General features: G+C 38.6%; 1 protein-coding gene across 1 annotated transcript in view; it reads left to right on the top strand.

Annotated features, from left to right (window-relative positions):
• The window catches only part of TSPAN14 (tetraspanin 14), a 33,271-nt gene that overhangs the window by 5,637 nt on the left and 5,206 nt on the right, over nucleotides 1-22,428 (top strand). Inside the window, exons 2-8 of the mRNA XM_079311899.1 lie at nucleotides 8,419-8,516; nucleotides 14,494-14,544; nucleotides 18,957-19,103; nucleotides 19,899-20,069; nucleotides 20,643-20,768; nucleotides 21,827-21,871; nucleotides 22,232-22,351. Of these exons, the coding sequence (XP_079168025.1) occupies nucleotides 8,436-8,516; nucleotides 14,494-14,544; nucleotides 18,957-19,103; nucleotides 19,899-20,069; nucleotides 20,643-20,768; nucleotides 21,827-21,871; nucleotides 22,232-22,351 (741 nt within the window). The 5' untranslated portion in view covers nucleotides 8,419-8,435. The remainder of the gene's footprint in view (nucleotides 1-8,418; nucleotides 8,517-14,493; nucleotides 14,545-18,956; nucleotides 19,104-19,898; nucleotides 20,070-20,642; nucleotides 20,769-21,826; nucleotides 21,872-22,231; nucleotides 22,352-22,428) is intronic.

The raw sequence follows: 22,428 nt of genomic DNA, 5'->3' as shown, positions 1-22,428 counted from the left end.
AAAGCAGTTGGTGAGATGGCTATTGGAAGACAGCAAGGCAGCTTTCTTTGCCAAGTGTCCACCAGGCTGAGCTTGCAAAGGCTGTTTTGACAAAGTGATCATAGCAGTGGTCTGCTCCTGCAAAGCAGGGTGCTCAACTGAGAGCCTGTCCAGCTGGGGCTGGTGAGAAGGGAAGGTGTAGTTCGGCTGTGTGTTGTTTTATCTGAGCTGCCTGCTTGGGAGCCAGTCACACTGTACTGTCAGCTCATTTACATGGCAGTTTCCTGTGTTGTCACGTTTTTTCCATCAGGAGGTATGCTTCTCGTTTAACTGAAGGCACAGCTTAGGAAGTGTTTGTGTCTAAGCTCTGCACCTTCTAATTCTGCTGGTGTGTGTGTAATTAGCTGTTGCAGAGACTGAGGTTTGTGTTGGAAGGAGCACTGGCTGTGTCCCTTCACAACCTTTGTTGCCCTGATCTCTAAATGGCACAGTGTTGTTCTTGGCATCATCTTGAGAGGTGGAAAGCCTGTTTTTCCTCCTTCCCCAGGGGCGGATACAGAGACTTTGGGCGAGACAGTCAAGGCTTTCTCACGACCTGCCAGAGCACTGGCTTTTGGGGGAAGGGCTGGAGCTGTTCAAGCATGGGCTTGTCCTGAAGCAGCATTGGTTTTTTTCTTTTTAATCTTCCCTGTGATGTGGTAGCATGTTCAGGGGGTTCTGCAAACCTGCTTGCTGTAATTCCCAAAGCATTAACTTGTTCCTGTGTATTTGGGCTGAGACATTTTTTCTGCTGAAGAACTGACAGTGACTAGGATTGTGAGACATTGGTGAAGGATGTTTTGTCCTATCTTTAAGATTTTCCAGTCCTGCCTTAGAGGTTTGTCTTCTAGTTGGGTATTTCATGAGTATGTTTCTATACCAGAAAGGAGATAAAGAAGTGAATTACAGGGTGATTGAACTGTCTACGTGGCCACAAAAAGCCATTTTCTCTTGTGGCTTGTAAGCTGGTGATTGTCCTTCTTGGCAAGTAAAATGAGGCTGTCCTGGTTGTGTTATAAATGCAGCTGATAGAGGTCAAGGGCAGCAAAGGAAAGCTTTAAGAGCACTGTCCCCAAACCCTCCATGACTTCCCCCAAAATGTGGCATTCCCTGGTGCCTCATTTGAAATGAGTGTTCCTTGGTGATGAAAGCATAGACCCTGTTAATTGGGGTATGAAGGGAGAAAAAAAGATGTTTTATGGGTTGAATTCCACATCTTGTTTCTGTGACATGGCGTCAGCATTGTTTAAACAGAACAAGTGGTCAGTGTAACTAGTATTATCCAGATAATATGCAGTCATTTCTTAGCATGCTCATTATTGGATATCAGATTTAAACCCTGGGATTTTAATTTTTTTTAACCAAGAAATGCCTTGATTTGATTTAAACTGTTAAAATAAATAACTATTTTATTATATGTGATATATATATATGTAAAAATTAATATATAGTAATATTCAGTGGGAAGGCTGAGAAATACGGTGTGGATGTAGACAGACTGCCCTTTATATCCAAGGCAAGGAACATTTTTAAGAAAGCAAACCACAAAACCCAAAGTAAATTATATGGTCATCACTTGTTTGTTGCATATTGCTGTAATCAGTCTCTCAGAGGCTTTTTCTTATGAAAAGAGAAAAAGAAGATATATTCTTATAGCTTATAATATAACTAGAGACTGAACAAGTGGCATTCCTGGAAGTGGAGAAAAGTCACAATATGTATAAAGTTTAGGATGTTCTCTGAAGTGAGAGTGTATTTGTCAGCAAAGAAATTTGGTGGCATCCTGTGTTTTTTTTTTTATGATATATGGTGGTATAGCAAATGGAGGGACCCATTCTCTTCTTGAAACCTTTTGGTCTGTGTGGAGATATGGGAGGGAGCAGGCCAAGTATCTAAAATAGGTTATGTTCCTGTTGGATTACTAAATAGAAGTAAAAATATTGCCCAAACTGGAAGTTCTGGCTTCGCAGATAAGGTATTTTCTTTGTAAGGCTTCCAAAACCTTCAGTTAGAAGGAAAAAAAAAAACCATATTACATGCTTCTTTTAAACTAAGACTGACTTTTCCCTTACAACTGTTGATGTTACAGAAAGTGGGTGTGTATCTGCTCTCATAAGAGGTAGGAGAAAGCAGCTGAGAAGTTTGGGTCAGCTAAGATTATTCTGGTTACTTGTTCTGACAGGTTTTGCACCCTGGGGTGGATAAATTCCTGCTCAGAATGACTAACTGGCTTCTGGGTTTCCCAATACCTGAACTTGCTGTGAAGTAAAAGGAAAGCATGACTTGTTGTGTATAATGAATAAATTGCAGCACAGACAGGGTCCTGTTCAGGTGAAACTGGTCAATAGCTTTATTAAAGAAAGTTTTCATAGACATGAAATATTTTACTAAACTTTTCTGTGTTGATGAGGCATCTGTTGAACTATAGTGATAGTATCTAGTATTGCTGTCACTCACTTTGGTGTGATCCAGCTGAGTTTTAACTCCAGAGGTTTATCCAATAGTGCTTTTGAAGATAAGGTCAGTGAAGGCCTACATCCTATGTTCCTGCTTTTCTCTGTATTTCTTAAATATTAGTAAAGTGATGGATATCTTACAAAAGGATCCATCTCTCTTCTACTGTGTTCTCCTTATGTTTGGAAAATTGCTGGCTTTTAGGTGTCTACATGTAACATTTCCTTTTCTCACTGTTTCCTGTGCCATCTCTTGCTTTAAGTCAGAATGTGGAGTATATGCTTTATTTGCAGTCAGCTACTTTGAGCAGATTTTCTTTGGGCTAGGTAAGACATTCTTGTCTTTCAGTTGATACCTTGGCCAAGCACCTTTGTATGTTGAAGCAGAAACTGCCTTATCTGTTCAGTTGCTTCTTCAATGAACCTGAGGTCATTGTACTAAATTTCCACAATATAGTAAAATTCTGTGCATAATTGAGTTGTGCCTCTCCTCAATGTCAGTAACTAAAACTATTTGTAGTTTGTATGGGCATTGGTCAAGACTTCCATTGTACAGTGTCATTGACTGGCATTGTGACCAGTTTGTACAAATGAAAATATGCAATCTTTGGAACTTCTTTTGTTTTGTGATTATTATTATTTTTTTTAATATTAGTAGTAGCTTTTTGTTGCTGAGTAGGAATAGATACTACTTCACATGGAAGTAAGGCCAGCCAACTGTATCTTTTGTAGCTTCTGTATGAAGAACAGTGACAAGTGAAATTGATAGAACTGCTGTTGTCCTCTGTTACAGCTTTTGAATTTCTTTGGGAGCAGTACTGCTTGCCTTTTAAACTTCTTTAGTGTAGTTCTGTTAGTTTAAGAAATCAACTGGAGCTGAAAATATTCCATAAATCATAGCTTGAACAGCTCCTTGAATTACAGTTGTGCAGAGTAGAGCCTTTATACCAATGGGTTGGTGAGGTTAGTCAAGTGGGGAGTTCAGAGGAGCTTCTTGATGATCATGTAGCTTATTCCCAAAAATAGCAGTGTCCACTTTGTGAATGTTACTCTGAGTTCCAAGCACTTACATGGTGTTTTGGATACAACTCCTTCAATGACATAGAAGTAATGGCTTGGCTGAAAGTGCAGCATAATGAGTGTGAGGTATAGAGACCTGGAGTGGAGCTCTTTTGAATTATGGGTTCCTTGTTTGGGGTTTGGAAAGGCTGGTCTCTGTTTCTGACAAGTTTTCCTAAGCTGTAGTTTGTGATGCAGTAATAGAATAAACCCTGGTCACTGAAACATTGAAACCCTTCCCAATAGGCTGGAGATTTGTTCTCTGAGGATTGTTTTTCATGCTTACAGTGGGGCAACTTCTGCTTGAAGTATGCTTTGAGTCTTCAGCCCAGGACAAAATAAGGGTTCCAAAAGATGTTGTCTTAAAAATTCTGTCTGGCTTTGGCCGTGTTTTCCATTTAGTTCTGAGTTTTGTTATTTGCCATTATTTTCTGGTGAAACAGGTATTAATGATCTGTCTATCATAAGCCTTTCAGATTAAAAAAATACTCTTTTTTTGATTAATCCTCAGGTTTTTTCTAAGAATGAACAAATGTTTCTCTGCTCATCTGAACTGCAGCAGAACTAAAACTGTAGTTGTATTCCTTAAGAGGAGCTTGTCTGCTCTTTTTGAGGCCCTAGTCTGAGTTTCTTGGAGACAGAATTGCAAAATGACACATGCTTGCTTGGAGTTCTGAGTCATCAGCAAGGCTACTGTCTGTTTCCAGGAGCAGATTAGCCTGTATGAGCATCAAATCCTGTCAGTTTATCTTGCCTTTTTGCTGTACCAGCTCAGCCCTTTCATGTGAAAATTTGATGGCCAGCACCCAGATACTGTTCTGAACCCTTCTGTTGGTTAGCTGTCTAGGATGTAGAAAAAGAGTCTGTAGGTGCCTCTTAGTTGTTCCATTTCTAGAAAGTCCTAAAAATGTCTCAGTTTTGGCTGGTCAGGGATTAAGTTGCCTTTTATCTTCACAAAACCCCCTAATGATTGAGCATCTTCAAAGAATGACAGTTGTTTTTAATGGCACTATGTCTTGAATGAGCTGATGTTTTTTGATATAGATTTGTTCTTGATGGAATGGAATAGAGTCATATAAAAAAAAGTCAATAGACCAAAATACATCTCTTGCTGTATTTTAAAAATCCTTGCTCCTCAGCATATTCTTTGTCCATTTGCTTCACCAGCTTCACATAGATGGAATGCTTTGTATTGATGAGCAGTGGTGGAGAAGCCAACAGCTTGGCAAATGACATTTTTTTTTCACCTCTTGCTTCAGTTGTGTCCCTGTTCCCCCACCTTCATCTGTTTCAGCATGTTGGATTCAGGTGTGCTGCTGGTACAGGCTGGCACTGGAAGGGTGCTGTGTTTCCATGGGCACACTCAATCTGCCACTGCCTTTGCTTTCCCATCCTTGTTCTGCCACCCTCCTGACTGCCCCCACACTGGCATTTCTATTTGCTCTGGGTGAGGTAGATTGGAAGGCTTAAAACTGTTTACTTCTTGATGTGTGGTACAAGATTACAGGATTGATCTGAAGATTTGCTAGTGGTTTGCTGTGTGGCTGTTTGCTCCACTGGGTAGGTTGATTAATGGTTGTGGGTTTTAGGAGGGGCAGGGAAGGGGATCAGGACTCTTTCTCTGTATGGTGGCAGTGTTGGCTGAAGTTGGAACTTCAGTATGGCTTAGGCTGCTGTGTAAAGTACAATCCTGTCTCTGCAGGATTAAAAGAATTTTTGGGCCTAGGTCTAGAAACTGGCATTGTTTCAGTTGTTTTACACTTAACATCTTATCCATGAGGATTTCTCTGCATGTCTACATTAGATTAGTTGAAGATGACATCATCTGTTTATGAGAGTTAGGAATATGCATTAGGAGTATCACTGCTGTAGCATTTTGAAGGTAAGAGTGGAATTGTGGGTGTGGAAAAGCTTTGGATATGGCAGTAGCCTCTTGATGAATGACTACATTTTTCCCTTCTCACTCAAGCTGTAAACACCAAGACAAAATTATATTCAACTGAAGCAGCAGTGCTCTGTATTTAATTTTTTAGAAATTCCTGTTGCTGTGAGTGGGTGATTGCTGTCAGCTGACACAGTGTGACTTGCTTTGTCTGAAACACAGTAGAGAACGTTATTAGTCTGTGCTACCCACATACTGCTTTAATCTTCCAAGTGTTTTTAGCATTGTCTAACCAGAGCTATGCAGCCTGTGCTGTGAACGAAGGGAATTACTGACAAGCAGATTTCTAGACTGGTAACAGATGCCCTCTGTGTTAGGAAAAATGACTGCTTTTAGTATAAACACAGGGAAGGTGGCTGTATTGTCTTGAGTGGACTGCTTCGTTTGTTTGTAGTGTTGGGGGGAAAAAAATCACATACCTATACCTCAGATTTATTATGCTACTCCCTTACCAGTCATACAGTGTTCAGTCATCTGTCAAGAACCACCAAAAGAATTCTCATGAAGGTAAGCACAGAGTCAGCCAAATCAGCTCTTAAGATAGGCAGGTGTTTTGGAAGCTAATATCTGAAGAGCTGTGTGCTGTTACAGAACAGCTTCTTGCTAATACTGGTAATACACCCCTCCATCATTTCTGGGCATTTAGAAATGTGTATGTTGAAAAAATGCTTTTTCAGTCTGCTAAAATACTGTGATTGGTGTTGACTGGGACATCTTAGTTGTTTGAAGTGTCTTTCAAGCTGGTGGTCAAAACAGTGGGGTAGGTGGAGAGTAGAGCTTACCAATAAGGATATTTTTAATGCTCTTATTCCTATTAATAGTTTCAGTGAAGCTGGGGCTGAACAGTTGAATATAAGTCCAATGCCAGGGAGGGTAAGCTAACAAAAAGTAAGTCTTCAGATGATGTTTTTATTTTAAGTCCTGAAATTATTTGCTTGCCTTTTTGCCTCAGGTTATTTTAAGCCTCTTTGTCCAGCAGAACCTCATTTTTGTGAAGTTTAATGATGTGCTAGCTGAATGCAGTCTACTGCCTTCTCTTTTGTAGATGTAGCTGCACCAAAAGCAGTGCTCCATATGTGCATTTTGCAGTTGCTGCTTCTGTCTTATACCAGGTTCCTGATTTTCACAGGGAGGAGGCAGAACAGTGATGGAAGCCTCAGTGTGTCTGCATCTGGAGAATATATTTGCACTGGCAGACAGTGTGTTGCTGTAAAATGGGGTTACACTCGTGCAAATGAAGTCTTGGACTCTGCTCAGACTTGTGGGATTCTGTTCTTGTACCCTCTTTCCTCTCTTGCCCAGGCACATCAGGCTGACTGACTTGGACAAGTGTATGCATATTGATTGTTGGAATATAAATTGTTTTTTGGAGCTAGAAACTGAAATCGAGTTGGGATAACCAAACTTCGTTCCTTCTCTTATATTCACTCAGTTGTGGACTTAGATAAGCAGGAGAATGGTGCTTAAGCAAGAGTTCTTTTTTATGATTGATAACAGTTGTAAAGGTTCCTAAATTTTGTCTATTACACTGGATGGATTGCGAAGGTCAGTAACTAAATTACAAAACTCATTTTATGTGGTATGACTGGGCTACATGTAGGAAGGTCCTTTCCAGTCACTGCCTGTATTGCCATAAAGTGCGATTTCTTTGCCTTAGCAAAAGTTGAATGTTTTTTGCTATAAATGGACTGTGTGCATTAAAAGTTGTAAGGTTAATGGCAGAAAACTTCAGTGTTTGGTTAAACTTATATGGAAATTGACATCTGTACTCTAGAATACCAAGCTCAAGTATTAATTTACATTCTAGTATGTATTGGATGGGATTCTCAAAGATAAGTTCTGTTTCTTCTGTAAGTGGGAGTGTTTTTTATACTCAGGTGCAGATTCCTTTCTAGGTAAAAAAGCCCAGAAACAAACAACCCCAAGAACTCAAGTTTACCTTCTGATAGCTCTGGATGTGGTACAGGCCAGTTGTCTGTTCCATGGTCTGGGTTTCAGACTTTACTGGGTAGGCTTGGTTTTTGCATGCTGTCTGTGAATGACCAGGTTGGCACAGTAGATTTTCTTAGTTAGGAGGTGTTTGAAAATTCTGCATTCTTGTTTCCTTGCCTTTGCAAATCTTTCACTGACATTTACCTCAAGGAAGTGGAAGATTGAAATGCTGCTTATCTGTCATAGGCACCACTCAGCTGTCCAGAATGTGAGGGCTGTGCAAGTGCTCACTTCTGCTGTGAATTTACGGTTTCTCTGTTATTCTTTGCATGGCATTTCTGCAGAGGTGGTTTAGTTATGATTCTCTGAACTGCTGTAGTTCTCTGAAATAGCTGAGCAAGAGCTGCAGTTGAACCTTATCTCTCTAGTGTGTGTAAGGAAGCAAACCAAACTGCACAGAGCACATGGGTTTTAAATGGTGGGACTTTGGTTCTTGAGAATAAAGCCTCTTACAGGATTTGATCTGGGAGAGGAACACACAAATATGGAAGAGTTGAGTACAACTACCTTTTGTATTTGACAATCCATAGACACTGAATAATTCCAGGTGACCACTTTGGATATCCTGCTAGCTGGATTGCTAGATGTGCAATCCACAGGGTTTGTGGATAACTCCAAGCAGCCATCTGCAGAAGTAAAACGGTTTTGAAAGAGTGAGAGGGCAGATGAGTGTCAACTTGCTGATGCAGATCTTCCTAAACTAACTGTAGAGTGAGTTTTCTTTGTGGGTGTGCCTGCCCTGATAAAACATTAGGGTGCTTAAAGATAAGATTATTAAGCAACTGATACTGAAAGGAAGTATAGGGTCAGTGCAAGTTTGAGCTGACTTTGAAAATACCTCCGGATGGCATGTGGTACAGATTACTGTACTCCCTTTCTCAGAGTGAGAGATATCTGAAAAAACCCTTAATTCATAAAATCTTTACCTAATCTCATTGTTTTTCTCCTGTGCAGACGCTGTGCTATAGAAGATGCACTATTACCGATATTCTAATGCAGAAGTCAGCTGTTGGTACAAATACTTGCTCTTCAGCTACAACATTGTCTTTTGGGTGAGTACAAACTTTAGGGGCTGAAAGAGTTTCAAAGAGTGAATGAGTTTCATTAACTTCATTACTCTGTTCAAGAGAACAAGCTGAAATAGTTGTCTGAAAGCAGGAAACTGATGTATAGTATACCCCAGGTGTTTTGTTATTATTGAAGTTTATCCCATATAAGTAATTAATTATTCTTGAAGGTGTGAGGACTCAGTGTCCATATTATCCATGTTAACTTGCTTCCCTGTTAAAAGAACCGTCTTATAATGTTTTCTTTCAGATCATCTTTGATCTCTGTTGGGTGATGTAGCTGTAAATACACTCTGCATAAGAGAAGAAAGGAGCTGCCTCAGATGTGTCAACAGTTGGCAGCACATGTCATGCTCTGTGGGCAGCTGAATTGTCTGATATAGTCTTGAAATACATAGCTATGGACTAACTTGCCTATAATGTTTGTTTAGAAGTGTGGGTGTGGACAGGTACCATAATAAATGAATGGTTTTAGATGTGTATGATGGTTAATGAAGCACCTGCCTTGGGGAAGAAGGCCCTTTAAAGGTTAATGCATAGTGTTGCACTAGAAAAAATTAAGATGTCTGTGAGGGGAAGAGGAGGAAGCAATTCAGATAAATGCCATAATTCGTTTTGGAACTTTCAGGTCAAATGTTAAGAATTTGAATCTGAAGTCCTAGGAGCTGTGGTCATGGAAAGGTGTGAGTAGTCCTGGAAAAGTGCAGATACAGTGACTTGTCCAGTGCTAGCAGTAAAGTTGCTGAAAACCACAGAACTTTTTGCTACTGTCACCACCTTTTCTTTGCTAGTGCAATGCTCTAAGATGATACTGTAGCATTAAGTCACAGCAGATTTATCCTTGTGTGGATACTAGGGCAGAAAACGTGTAGAAACTTTTGTTTTGTTAAGGTTTAAATTGCTACAATACTGCATAGTGCAAGTGGTCATTACAGATGATATTTTCTGTGTCACAACTGAGGATGCCTTCAGCAGGTCAAAATTTGTGCTTAACAAACCACCAGCTCTGCAGTTCCTTTTCTTCTGTATTGTACAATTCCCACGTACCTGTAGTGAAGTGTGGCCTAGTGAGAAGTGATATTTGCCAAACTGTTCTGGTTTTCAGAGAAATCTCATCATAGCTATGTGGATGCTCTTCAGCAGTTTATGGTGGAATATGTGAGAAATTTACATTCTTGTTCATGAGCATATTAGACCTCTGCTTTTTTCCTTTTTGAGTGTCTCAGGAAGTGGAGTCTATTACTGACTGTTTCTGACAACCTTTTAAAAGCTTAATTTTTTTGTCTTCACTCTAAGGGGAAGACTGTCAAGAATGTGCTTCTGTTTTTTCACAGGAATCAATTTTGTATCTTTTTCCTTCTCTGCAGTCATTACATTTTTTCACTTTTTTTAAAAACTGTATTCTCTTGAGATGAATGATGAATATCTAAAGATATTTCTGTTCTTTAAAGAGATGCCAAAACATTGAGGAGAATTCATAATACAACCTGTGTGTTTCAGCTGATCTGTTGGCTGGAGGAATTAGCTTTCTGAACAGGTACCTGTATTCTTGGTATCTTCCTCAACAAAAGGGTCTGATGCTTCTGCTGACATTATCAGACCTTGTAAATGATGTGCAGCTACAGCTCTTTTGATAAGATTTTTGGCACCTTTAGTTGTAGAACAAGCTATGTAAATGTTAAGGGGAGACACCCCTATAGGCAATCCATGAATCATTTAGCTGACACAAGGATTCAAGAGCCTGTGGAATCCTACTGACCTAGGTGACTACAAATTCACCATTTGTGAAACAAAATTTTCTGTGTGCCTTAAAAGAACTGAAGAACTATGAAACCAGAAGTGGAAATGTAACCATAACTCACAGGCAGCATTTAAGGAGGGAATGTTAGTTTTGATTCATATTCCTTGGATTGCAGGACAGGTGCTTGTGAGCATTTGTTAGGGAGTGTGGCTGCTCTAGAGGTGGATCAGGGTTGGATTTAGCTAGATATCAGAGGGCCTTTTGCCCATATAAGCTGTTAGAGCTCTCCTGTGTTTCAGCTCAGGACAGTTTAAGGACAAACCAGGTAATATACATGTAACCAGTTGCATTTGTTCTTCTGTCATACTTATTAAAGGTAAGTGTTGACTTCCCAATTGTAGCTCTAAAGGTGTCATTGACTCTGTAATCTTTAAAGTGTGGCGATGCAGTAATTCCCAGAGTTGTTAAACTCTTCACTGCAGTTTGTATCATGCTTCAAATACAGTTCATTTAGATTGCTACAAAATATTGAACCCAAGAGGGTGAATATGACTAATAATAGCAAGCTCAGTGTAATGACCCTTTAGGAATCTGTAAATCTTTGTTCGGGTCTTTTTTTCAGGTGAGTGACTTGGGAATAGAAAGTTCTGGCTTTTAATTGTGGACTGCTGGTTTGTAATACCACTTCCCTATTCTCCTAAGAAAGGGAATGGAGGCCATAGGAAGGTTCTGCCTAGGCATGATCTTGATGTGCAATTGCTTTGTTTCCATCTTGCTTCTTAAGCATGCTCAAAAGACTTAGCTTGTCCAAGTACACTCTTGTTAATGAGTGGTGATAAGGCAGTACTTGCAGCCATTAAGATAGCACTGCAAAGAGCAAGATAAGGCTGGATCTTTTTGTACTTGAAAGCTTTTTTTTTTTTTTTTTTTTTTTTTTTGTCAAATAACTTCATTTGTCATTGTGCAATTTAAAGACTAACAATGCCAAGTGAAGAGCTTGGTTTTGGCACCTTTCTGTTCTGATTCATCCTGCAATTGAGTGAGCTCTTCTGTGAAAGCTCTGGTGCTTAGCCTTCAGCTGAAAGGGTTTTTGTTTTTTTTTTTGGGTAGACTGAGAATTGCACCTCAGCTGGCTGTTTTAGTGAAAGATTGCATGTGTGCTCTGCCAAAGCCTTTTAGGTTACATATGGGCTCGCTGTCCCTCATGTGAATTGAGAGGAGAGGGTAAAATAGCTTTTAGCTACTGTCATCTGGATTTATCTTCTAAAAGTCTGTAGTTGTGTGTGACTCTTAAGGGTTATTGGAGACAAAACCAGAACTTGTCACTCATCCTATAGGGGATGTGGCATTTTGTCCTGAGCGTGGTGATAAAGGGCAAAAATTCTCTTCAGTTCTGGAAAAGAATTGAGTTTGTCTCTTTGAAAAATAAGAGAAGATCTGGGTTAGCATAAGGTTTTCTTGGCTTTTGCTATGTATGTTGTTTTCCAGGAACTTATGAAACAGCAGTGCTGTGCCAGGAAGTGGAGAGAATGTACCACCAAGTGGTTTTCTGACTCTGAGAGGAAGAGTCTCTGAAAAGACAAAAGGATAGGAAGGAAGGGGCTGCAGGCTGCTGATTGCTCTAGCATGGGTGGAGCTGCAGTGTAAAATAGGATTATCCAGGGAGTGGGAAATGTATTCTCTGTAAGAGTATACAAAACCTGCATGCAATTCCTATTGCTGCTGATCAGACCTGGGGACAGACCAGGCCACGATCAGTTTGTGTGCAAAGAGTTGTCTTGCAAGAGTGAGTTAGCTGCTGCCTATGTTTGAGAAACAAATTAGCCCTGTTTTCTCAGTTGTTAGTGTGATTCTGACAGCACAGTCGTAGGAATTATAAGAATTCCAACTGTGATTGGGAATGGATAAATGGGTAATGCTTAAAGTGGTAATTTGGACAGTGTCACTGAGTTTGCATCATATTGTACTTCTGAGCAGAGCCTACACTTTGATGCATTATGTTTAAAAAGTGGATTTATTGGTTCTAAAGTAGGAAATAAGCAAATGCTGGTCTTTAGTTAGATGGTCTGAAGAGGTCACCCTATTTACATATTCAATAGCATAATATTAGTATTCTAGTACCCTTAATATGTATACAGAGAGTGGAATATGTCTTCCCAATTATTTTTTTCCACCTTGTTTTCTGTAGAAAAAGCTCCCAAAGATCTAGCTGTCTGTATAATTTACCTTGATTACTGCAAATTACACCAGCTGTCTTCATCTGTCTCCCAGCATTCCTGGAGCATTTGGAGTGAAAAGGATGAAGGATGCATCAATTACATGCACTGTGCAACTTAATGACATACAATTTTGACTACTGACTATTTTCCATGCTTTTTTTGATTGGAGATCACTGGGTTAAGATCTAGGGTTATATTCTGTTCATATTATATTTATATTCTCCTAAGATCTAGGTCGATATTCTGTTTATATTTGTGGTTTTAATAGTATTTTTCAAGTTATGTTTTGATCCAAATGATCACTTCAGATGTTCTTAGCTGCTTCAGAGTCCAAGGTGAATAGTCATTGTGCCATATTGCTTATTAAACAAAATCTGGGAATTCATTTAGCCCTGCTTTGTCCAGTTGTAGCTCCATGTATCAGTGGTAGTTTTGGTTCCTTTATGTTTAAGAATATGGCATGTAATAATTCCTGCCTAGACAGAAGTGTTTAACATAATTTGAGTAATTTTTACAGAATACCATGAATGATGCTTGCAACCCTTTTTGGCTTTGCTTTCCCCCAGTCTCCCCAGCAGAGTAAACCCAGAACAAATTAACTTGCCCTGGGAGATATTAGGGCAAGCAGCTCATGAACTCAGCAGTATTTTACTCTCACACATCTATTTTCTTGTGTGACTGTAAGAGGGTTCCATTCTTCCTTCTTGCCTGTGCTGTAGAAAATTACCTGTGATGCCCATTTAGTTGGTGGGAGGTACTGCATTTCCTAGAGAAAAGGATTAATTTTTAAAGTGTTTTTTCAGTTGTTGGGATTTACTCTTCAGTGCGTGTAAGGCTTGGCACTAGGGAGGCAACTTCAGTCCTTTCTACAGGATAATTGAATCATTTAGGCTGGAAAAGATTTCTTAAGATTGAATTCAGCCATTGACCAAACTGCCAGGTAGTCCATGTTCTAAGTGCCATGTCTGTGCATCCTTCAAATATGTTTAGGAATGGTGACTAAGCCACTTGCTGCAATGCTTGATAACCCTTTCAGTGAATAAGTATTTCCTAATATCTGATTCAGACTTCTCCTGGCTCAAGTTGAGGCCATTTCTTCTTGTGCTGTTACTACTTATGTGGGAGAAAAGACTGATATCCACCTCACTACAGCTTCCTTTCAGGTAGTTTTGGAAAGCCATAAGGCCCCTTACAGGGTTGAATGCTTTTTAAGTTGGGAGGAGGAGCTGTCCTTGGGTTATGGAGTGGTCATTTTAGTTTGATTATTGAAATTGGATGTAAAAAACAAATTGCCTGAGCATTGAAGAAAGGGAATAAAGTATTAGAACAAGGAGCTCTTGCTTCATTTGAGTGACTTCAGAAGTATTTATTATACAAGCACATGAATTAGTGGAGGGTTTGTTGTAAGTTAGATTTAGTGCTTATGGAAAGTAAGCAAACAGACCATTAATCTAGCTTGATTCAGATGGGCTTAAAGTAAAGATTCAGAAGACAAACTGTATCTAATCAGAGAAGAGTCTAATATAGAGAGCTTTGACACTGAGAAGTTACAAGGAGCAAGCATGGTTACTGTCATAGCCATAATATTGGTACTATTAAGTGACTAAACAGGGAGTAACCTCAAAATGCATTAAATATTCTGACATCTTCATTGCTGGGCAGGCAGACATTTATAGCAAGTCATTGGGACAAGGATAACTCCCACTTGCATGCTGCTCTCTGGGATTGTCTGTTAAGTAGTATATGCTTCTTGATCAATCAGGAAGAATCAAATTAAAATACTTTTTAAAAAGCAATTTATTAAATGCATAAATGTTGTGGAATAAAATGCCCTTCAACTAATTTTTGTAAGAGATTGATTCATGGGGAGGAGGGTCCCATTACCATTGTCTCAAATTACAGGCCAATATTTGTTTTATTTGAGCAATAGTGCTACTAGCTAAATTTTTTGAGAATGTGGTTGATTAGTACATCTAATTCATTTTCTTTTTTTTTATTCTAGCTAGCTGGAGTGGCCTTCCTTGCAGCTGGTCTGTGGGCATGGAGTGAAAAGGTAAGGATAGAAATGAATGGTCTTACTTAAGTGGCTGCCCCCTCCTGCTCCAGTAAAACTACTTCCTTAGGAAGCAGTGTAAGTTAAATGTAGCATCTGAGCTCAGGAACATGTTCAAATAATCTAAACTGAGTTTAGCTGGAACTTGCTTCTTGTCACTGATCAGGAGTTAAGCTGTGACCTTTGATATTCAGAGTTTTTCTATGAACTTGAGCAGGATGCTAAGGAGAATTTAGCCTTTATGAACAGGTTCTCTTTCAAAGGCATGTTTTCTCAAATCTGTATTTCTCCATCCACCTCCTTTTATTACAAACAAATATTTGTGAAGAGTATGAGCTATCTTTATATTTAAAAAAGCACCACTAAATCTAAACCTGCATCTTTGAAGTGCTTCAGAAAGATGCTCCCAGTCTGTTGGCCAGCTGTTGTCCACTTTAGTCCCCATGGAGTGCTTGAGTGATTGTGTTTCTGTGGAGGAACAAAACTGGGGCACATGATGCAGCTGAATAACTCTGTCTTATAGCTAAAAAAACTTCCTCAGTCAAAGGGAGCTGTGTGGACATGCAGACTTCTCTTGTTACAAGAGAACAGGATGATGCAGGTATGGAAGTCAATGAATGGATGGGTTGAATGAATTCAAGCAATAGGTGAAAGTGGCCATCACTAGATGCACTGATCTGCATCTCAGTTTGGAGTGGAGGGCTGTTCAGTTGTGCCACTAAGTAGTAAGACTTCAGTGTGTTCACTTTTCCTCAATTGAAGTGGTTACATGCAGCAGCTATCCACAGAGAGCAGAGAGGTTCTGAGATTCCTCTGCTTTTTGGAAGCGAGTTTTTGGTTTTAATTCTGAGGTGTTTATTCTTCTCCTCCCTGCTCTCTATGTGCTTGCTATGTATAGTAAGCAACACACAAATGTGTTTGCCTCCTATTTTGTTGCTACTAAAGAATTTTCTTTTCAGCCCTTTAAGGAGGATGATAAACTTGCCTTTCTACTGTTCATTCTTTTCTTTTATAGAAAAGCACACAGGATCTGTGTGGTTGGAGACTAATATCTCCATTTGCTAAATTGGCTTTATGGTACACTGAAGTTACTAAAAGGCAAGGGCAGACTCTTTCTATCTTTATTTTTTTTTTAACTTTGCCTGAGCTCTTTCTGCTCTCTGTGCTATCTTGCAAACAAATGCTTCAGAGCCTTTCCTGTGGTTTTGAACTTCTGAATGGCTCATGAAATCTGTTTGTTATTTCTTATGTCAGTTGTTCTGTGCTGTGCTTTCAGTCTTTCAGAGTAGTGCCATTCTTCAGCCAGTAGTGCCTGTATTTTGCAGATAAACATCTTAGTGAACAATAGATGGGAAGTAAGAGAAAAAAAAACATTGCAGAAACTGTGCTGCAGTGGTAAACCCAAAGATAAACTACAGGTGGTGGAAGAGTTCTGAACATCCTGTCTCTTACCACAACATGAAGTACATTAAATCCATTTTGTTTCTCTGATTTTCTCTTTGTGCATTAGGACTACACTTCAGATTAATTCCTCAGCAGTCTTTTTCTCTGACTATAAATTCTGTGCTTCTCTTTTGGCTGATAATATATTGAAATGAGAAATATTGTGAGAAGTGTTGAAAATACTACATGGAAAAATGTTACCATCCTGACTCCTCTTATTTGATTAAGATCCAGTCTCTCTAACTGGTGAATCTAATTGGCCTATTCTTGTGATTTTATAACTGACTTTAATTATTTCGAACAGTCATGTAAAAGTTAGCCTGCATATAATTTAAAGTGTCATTATCTGTCAAACAAAAGATACTGCAAAAGTCACAAAGAGTGAATTATTGTAAAGTATTGGTAGAAAGAAGGTGGATAACACTGAGCCCTCTTATATCAGGAAAAGTTTTTATTGTTAGAATGGTTTCAAGGAGAACACAAAGGAAGATCTAGAAAACTAGAGGGTAGACAGCCTAACTTCATTCCAGCAAGTTCATGGCTAATAACAAATGGAGAGGGAGCAGTCAGTTTTCAAATCAGGACTGTTGCTTAGTGGGTCTTCAAGAGCATGGAGAAATAAGTCACTTTTCCATGTGACGAGAGAAAGACAGTGTGAGTTTTGTTACAGAATGTCTGATGTGGACTGCAGGTATCAGGCTGCACTCCTGAGGAAATCTGTGTTGTGAAGGGCAGCCTTGCAGATGGCACAGGCAGCAGTGTCTTTAGTGAAATGGGTATCATGGGATCAGAGTTTGCTGAATTAATTCTCTTGTTTCATCTGTCAGGATTTTTGGCTTTTTTTAGGCAAAATCATCATAACCTTCTTTTTAAAAGAGCATGTTGTATTCATTAAGTGTGAACATGAAGAAAGTGTTGTGAACCTGTGACATCTGAGGTTGCATAATAAAGCCCAGTTCCTGCCAACGTCTATTTGTAACATGCTTTGATCAGAGGAAATTTTCTTGACAAAGTGAGATTGTCTGAAAACAAAGAGCTGGAGTCTGGGTATGGGCAGGAGATGACTGGAAATAGTTATGAATGTTTCAGCATCCTGGTCACACAGTGTTTGGTGTCACAGCATGTTGATTCTACAAGGACGCTGCATTAGCCCATCTGATCTTGACATGTGTTTCTTGATTGTGGGGTCTGAGCCAAGCTTTGATTAGGTGGGACTCTCATAATTAACCAGGTAGACCAAGTTTGTTAGCTAGCTGTGAGGTGTAGCAGTTTTTAAGAAGGAAAATGTGTGACTGGTAACACATTATCAACAAACTAGGGCCATTTTCTAATAGCTTTTTTCATCTGTTAGTCACCAGCTGTTGCAAGGCAATTCTGAGTTCTACAGTTCAATTATTTTTTTTCTTTTCATCCCATCAGCCAGTTTTGCTAAAAACAACTCTGTCTTGCTGCTGCCAAATTAACAGCTCTGACAGAATCTGTTATGGAACATGCTATGAAAGAAGATGGAGTCCTGTGGATCACTGTAGTGCTGTTAATCAATGTTTTCCAGCTGATGGAGTTTCTCCAAGGGCACATTTCTTCTAATGCTGTATTTTCCAGATTTTATTTTTGTTAATTAAGCAGTTGAATAAGAAGTGATAGGGAATTTTTCCAAGGTGTTGTCTTCAGATGTATATCCTTGCACTTAACTCTAGAATAGGTATCTGGGTAAAAAGATGGGAATTTGCATTTTATTGGAAGAATTAGGCAGCTTATTGCAAGTGTCTCTGAAAATTTTTTCTCACACTAAAAATGATTAGTTTGAGAATATACTTTATAAATAAAAAAATTAGTGAACATGTGATGATGGGATATTGTGCTGTGTTGATTTTTGTTATTTGTTTCAAAAGTAAAAATATTTTCTTATAAAATGTTCTGTGTATTGTTGATGATTGTATGATGAATACTCCGACTACTGCAAGGCTGCCTGGGTGTCCCTACAAATCATTCTCATCAAGAGTTTTACTTAGTTTCTCCCTTCATTCTTCTGTATGTTCCATCTTGTTCTTGCACATCACATAAGAATCCTGTTGTGTGTATTTGGAGTTTTAATGGTAACTGGTGTAATAACTTTTCAAAACCTAATCTGGCAAGTAAAAGGAAGGTTTTCACTGTGAGCATTACATTCACACAGATTTAGCAGTCTAGGCAGACACGCTTCATAGCAAAGATTATTGTCAAGATAAGTGGTTTCTGGACAGTTAGCAAAAAAGAAAATATTGTGTCTATTAGGTAAATTGCAAATATAGAGAATAGATAGCTCCTTTTGGTGTAATAATTTTTATCAGGGTGAATGGGGATTGTTTAGACTATACTTTTATATTTCTGAAAGAGTTTGGAGGAGCATTAGTGTAAGACTGTGGCACTAGAAGGGTTGTAACTAAAATGAGAGGAAAAATCTGCTTCTCTTGAAAACCAGAGATTATTTCCATCTTCAAAATGTCATCTATAAGGTGCTTTATCCTTAGAATGTCTTTCCCTTTCTCTCACTTAAACATTAGGATTAGAAAAATTTAATTTATTTTTTAGACCATGGTATTGGAGTGCCCTTCTGATTGATGCATTTCAAGTTAATATAAAACATTAATTCTTTTGCCTGGAGACTAAATGAACATTCAGTGACAGAATTGAGCTTTTGGCACCATCTTGTGGAATTCTGTTTGGCAAATAGACCTAGGGAGATGTAATCTGAGAAACTGACTTATTAAAAGAATTGCTAGCTATAACTTTAATACTTCTCTGGGGTGAAGAAGATTGGTGTTGTCAATGACTATTTTGCAACAAGTTTTTTTTGGTTGGTATCACTATTGGCAAGTTAAAGGGTTTGCAACCAGTTCATTCAGGATCATGTGGAAATCATCCAGAAGGAATGCTGAATGAATAACATGCTTGCAGTGGTCACATTCTGTTCTGGTTTGTTCTTTCAGGGTGTATTGTCTGATCTGACAAAGGTGACTGGTCTTCATGGTCTGGACCCAGTGGTGCTTGTCTTAGTGGTGGGAATAGTGATGTTTACTTTGGGATTTGCTGGTTGTGTGGGAGCACTGAGAGAAAACATCTGCCTGCTGAAGTTTGTAAGTACCATCATTACATAAGGGAATTATTATATGTGTGACAGCTGCAAATGATGAAGAACTGAGAGCAAACCCAGATAATTAATGATTGAATTTGGTTTGTGACAAAGTAAACTTGCTGCCTTGAGAAACCTCTGAGTAATGGTATTGAAAGCAGCTTATCTGTTTTCCTCTTTGTGGAACATGTTCTTTCTTGTCTTTTTTATTTTGTTCTGTTCTGCAGTGATGTTATAGTAGGTATATCAGAATTTAACACTGTGATGTTATGGAACATGCCTAGTCAGTTGGGAATTAATGAGAGAATATAGTATAGTGGAACAAAATCCCTTAAAAACTTTAAAGTTTCTTGTACATGTTGGCAAAACTTTGGTACTTCAGTGTCTGATGTAAAATTTCTTAAATGGTTGTTTTTATACTGAGGCTTCCTCTTTGCTTTAGAGCTGAAAACTGCTAAGCTGGACAAAAAAAAATCTAAAAAAAGATATTATAAAATTAGAAACAATTCAAGAGGTAATATCAAGACTTCTTTAGCCATGTGTGTTACAGATTCTCATTTATTATTGTTTTCACTGCTGTGCATAGTGGCTATATCTGATGCTCTTTTTACTGTCAAGTTCAGGTGACAAAAAACAGAAGGATAACTTTGCCTCTTGGGGATTTCTTTGCTTTGTATTCTCACTGTGCTCAGTGTCTGTACTGAATCAAAATTTGAACCTAATTCTGTCTCTGTTTCTGGTGGTAAAGAGATGCATTCAAAATTTATATTTTCTAATTTAGGACTTTTGTTTTTTACAGTTCTGTGGAACAATTGTGTTTATATTCCTGTTGGAGCTGGCAGTAGCAGTTATGGCTTTCCTGTTCCAAGACTGGGTGAGGGACAGGGTAAAAGAATTCTTTGAGAATAACATTAAATCCTACCGAGATGACATTGACCTCCAGAACATCATTGATTCACTACAGAGAATTGTAAGTTCATATCTTGTCACTTCTTTGATACCTTCTAGGAGAATATAGATTTAAGTTTTCATTTTTTATAGAATTATGGTATTTTGTAGCTAATAGTGGAGTGTTACAGATATGTTGGTTTTCTTCCTTCTGTATTGAAAGCAGCAGGGAGGGAGATATCTGGAGATCCAGGCTTGTTCTGATGTAGGTGGTGGGAGCTCTCTCAAGCATGCATCTGCCTTTGACCTTTCTCTGTTCTCCCTTTTCCCTTGCTCCCTAAGATAAAACATTCTCTTAAAGAAATTTTGCAATGGAGCTGATTGTATCTGACAATTACATCTAAAGTGATAATTTTTTTGATTATGCTTGACATGCTGACACCTGTTTCCAGGAGCAGTATTCCAGATGTATTGCTTTGATTTCATAGAGCCCTTTTAGTGTCTTACTAATTTTTTTTTTTACTCTGCTGTTGTCATTCATTCTGCACAGACTTAGGGATGGTGAAGATTTGTAAGCAAACACTTACTGTTTGGAGGTATTTTAGAGAGAATTTATCCATTGAGCAGACTTTTGGAATGTATTTCTCTGTTGCAGAACCATTGCTGTGGTGCCCAAGGTCCAGAAGACTGGGACTTTAACATATACTTTGACTGCAAGAGTGAAAGCAAAAGTCGTGAGAAGTGTGGAGTCCCTTTTTCCTGTTGTATACCTGATCCTGCTGTAAGTTGTTTCCTGGCTTTGTTTTTGCTCTGAGGTTGTAAAGTTATGGCAGGAAGTACTTCCTGAATAAGGTGTTGAAGGGCTTTGAGGTGTCCTAAATGACCAAAAATTACTCTTGTGCAGACAAACGTTTTTTGTGTTTCTGTTGCATTCTTTTTAGTCATGGTAACCTGGATCCCTGGCCTTTGTTCCAGGCTTTAAGGAGCCAAGAGCTCTAAGTGTGTTTGCCCCAGTTGGAATTAATGTTTCACCACCCCTCTGCCAGACAGGCAGGAGTAATTCCATTTGCTGCTCGTTTGTCAGTAGTTAGTAAACTACTCATGGATGAATTTTAAAGCTTCTGAGTCAATCCTTGATTTTGGCAAGGTTTTATTTCTTTTACTAAACTTTGTGAAGCTTGGTGAGCCTTACAGCAGATGCCAACATGTGGAGGTAGGAGCTCATATATAGTGCTTTATGGTATTGCTGGGAATATTTACAACTCAAAAACCATCCAGCAATTCTTTTGCTGAGAGAGAGCCATTGACAAATTATATTTAATACCTGGTAGGCTTCTGATTGTACTGGAAATCAGCCAAGGAAAGCCTTTGTCAGGGACATATTCCATATTCAGATTCCCCCAGTAATTATTTTCTAGTTCAGTTTGGAGCAGTATTGTTTTAACTGCACATTTTTCTGGTGCTGTATTTAAGGAGGCAGAAGGATGCTTAAATCTGTTCAATGTGAGATTCTATTATTAATATTTCAATATAACTTACTATGCATATTGTAAATGCAGATGTCTTCCTTGTGTGCTGGCAATGCAGTTTTCATGTTAAGAAGTTGAATGCCAAGTAATAGAGGCAGCTGAGATTTCTGGTGCAGGGTATCATCTTGCTTTGTCATTAATTTTCTTGTATTCTGCTAGGGCTTTGTTTTTGCTAAAAAATGCTTTTTAAAATGGCTGGCTCTGACAATTTTGATATGTTTATGAATATAAAAGATAGAAAAACTTGCTGTGAACAGAAGTGAGTAGAAGTCAATTGATTTGTTAATTTAAAATCTCTTTTGCTTTGCAGCAAAAAGTTGTGAATACACAGTGTGGCTATGATATCAGAAAGAAGGTAAGGTGCTGTGTCATGTTCTGTGCCTGCATATTCAAAACTGTGAAAGTGGTGGGATTGCTGATAGATGTCAGTTCAAAATTCTAGGAACTAATGGCTGTACTACATCATACTACAGGTGGAGTAAGGCAGACATTGTCCTTTACTTAAAGTAAGCTTCTACTGTGGGAGGGTACCAGCTGTAATAGTCTAACTCTGCTGATCTATTGTCTGCTAATTCTATAGTGTTTCTAATACCAGAATTTTCAGGAAGATACAAATATCAATGTCTAACCTGCCCTGATTCAGGTGTGTATTTTTGAAGTGTGGTTAAAACTTTACTGCAAATGTAATATTCTTATTCTTCCTTTCTACATTCAGAGCAAAAGCCAATGGGATGATCAAATTTTTGTCAAAGGATGTATTCATGCACTTGAAGCTTGGTTACCTCGAAATATCTACATTGTTGCAGGTGTCTTCATAGCTATCTCACTGCTCCAGGTTAGTTGTTATTGTTATGATTCTTAAAAAAAAATCATGTTTGCAGAGACACACCTGCTGAAGGTAAAAGGAGTTAT

This window comes from Erithacus rubecula (genome assembly GCF_903797595.1).
Source record: "Erithacus rubecula genome assembly, chromosome: 9".
In the NCBI taxonomy this organism is placed as follows: domain Eukaryota; kingdom Metazoa; phylum Chordata; class Aves; order Passeriformes; family Muscicapidae; genus Erithacus; species Erithacus rubecula.
Note: the sequence above shows the minus strand (reverse complement) of the source record. Positions and strands in the feature narration are given on the sequence as shown.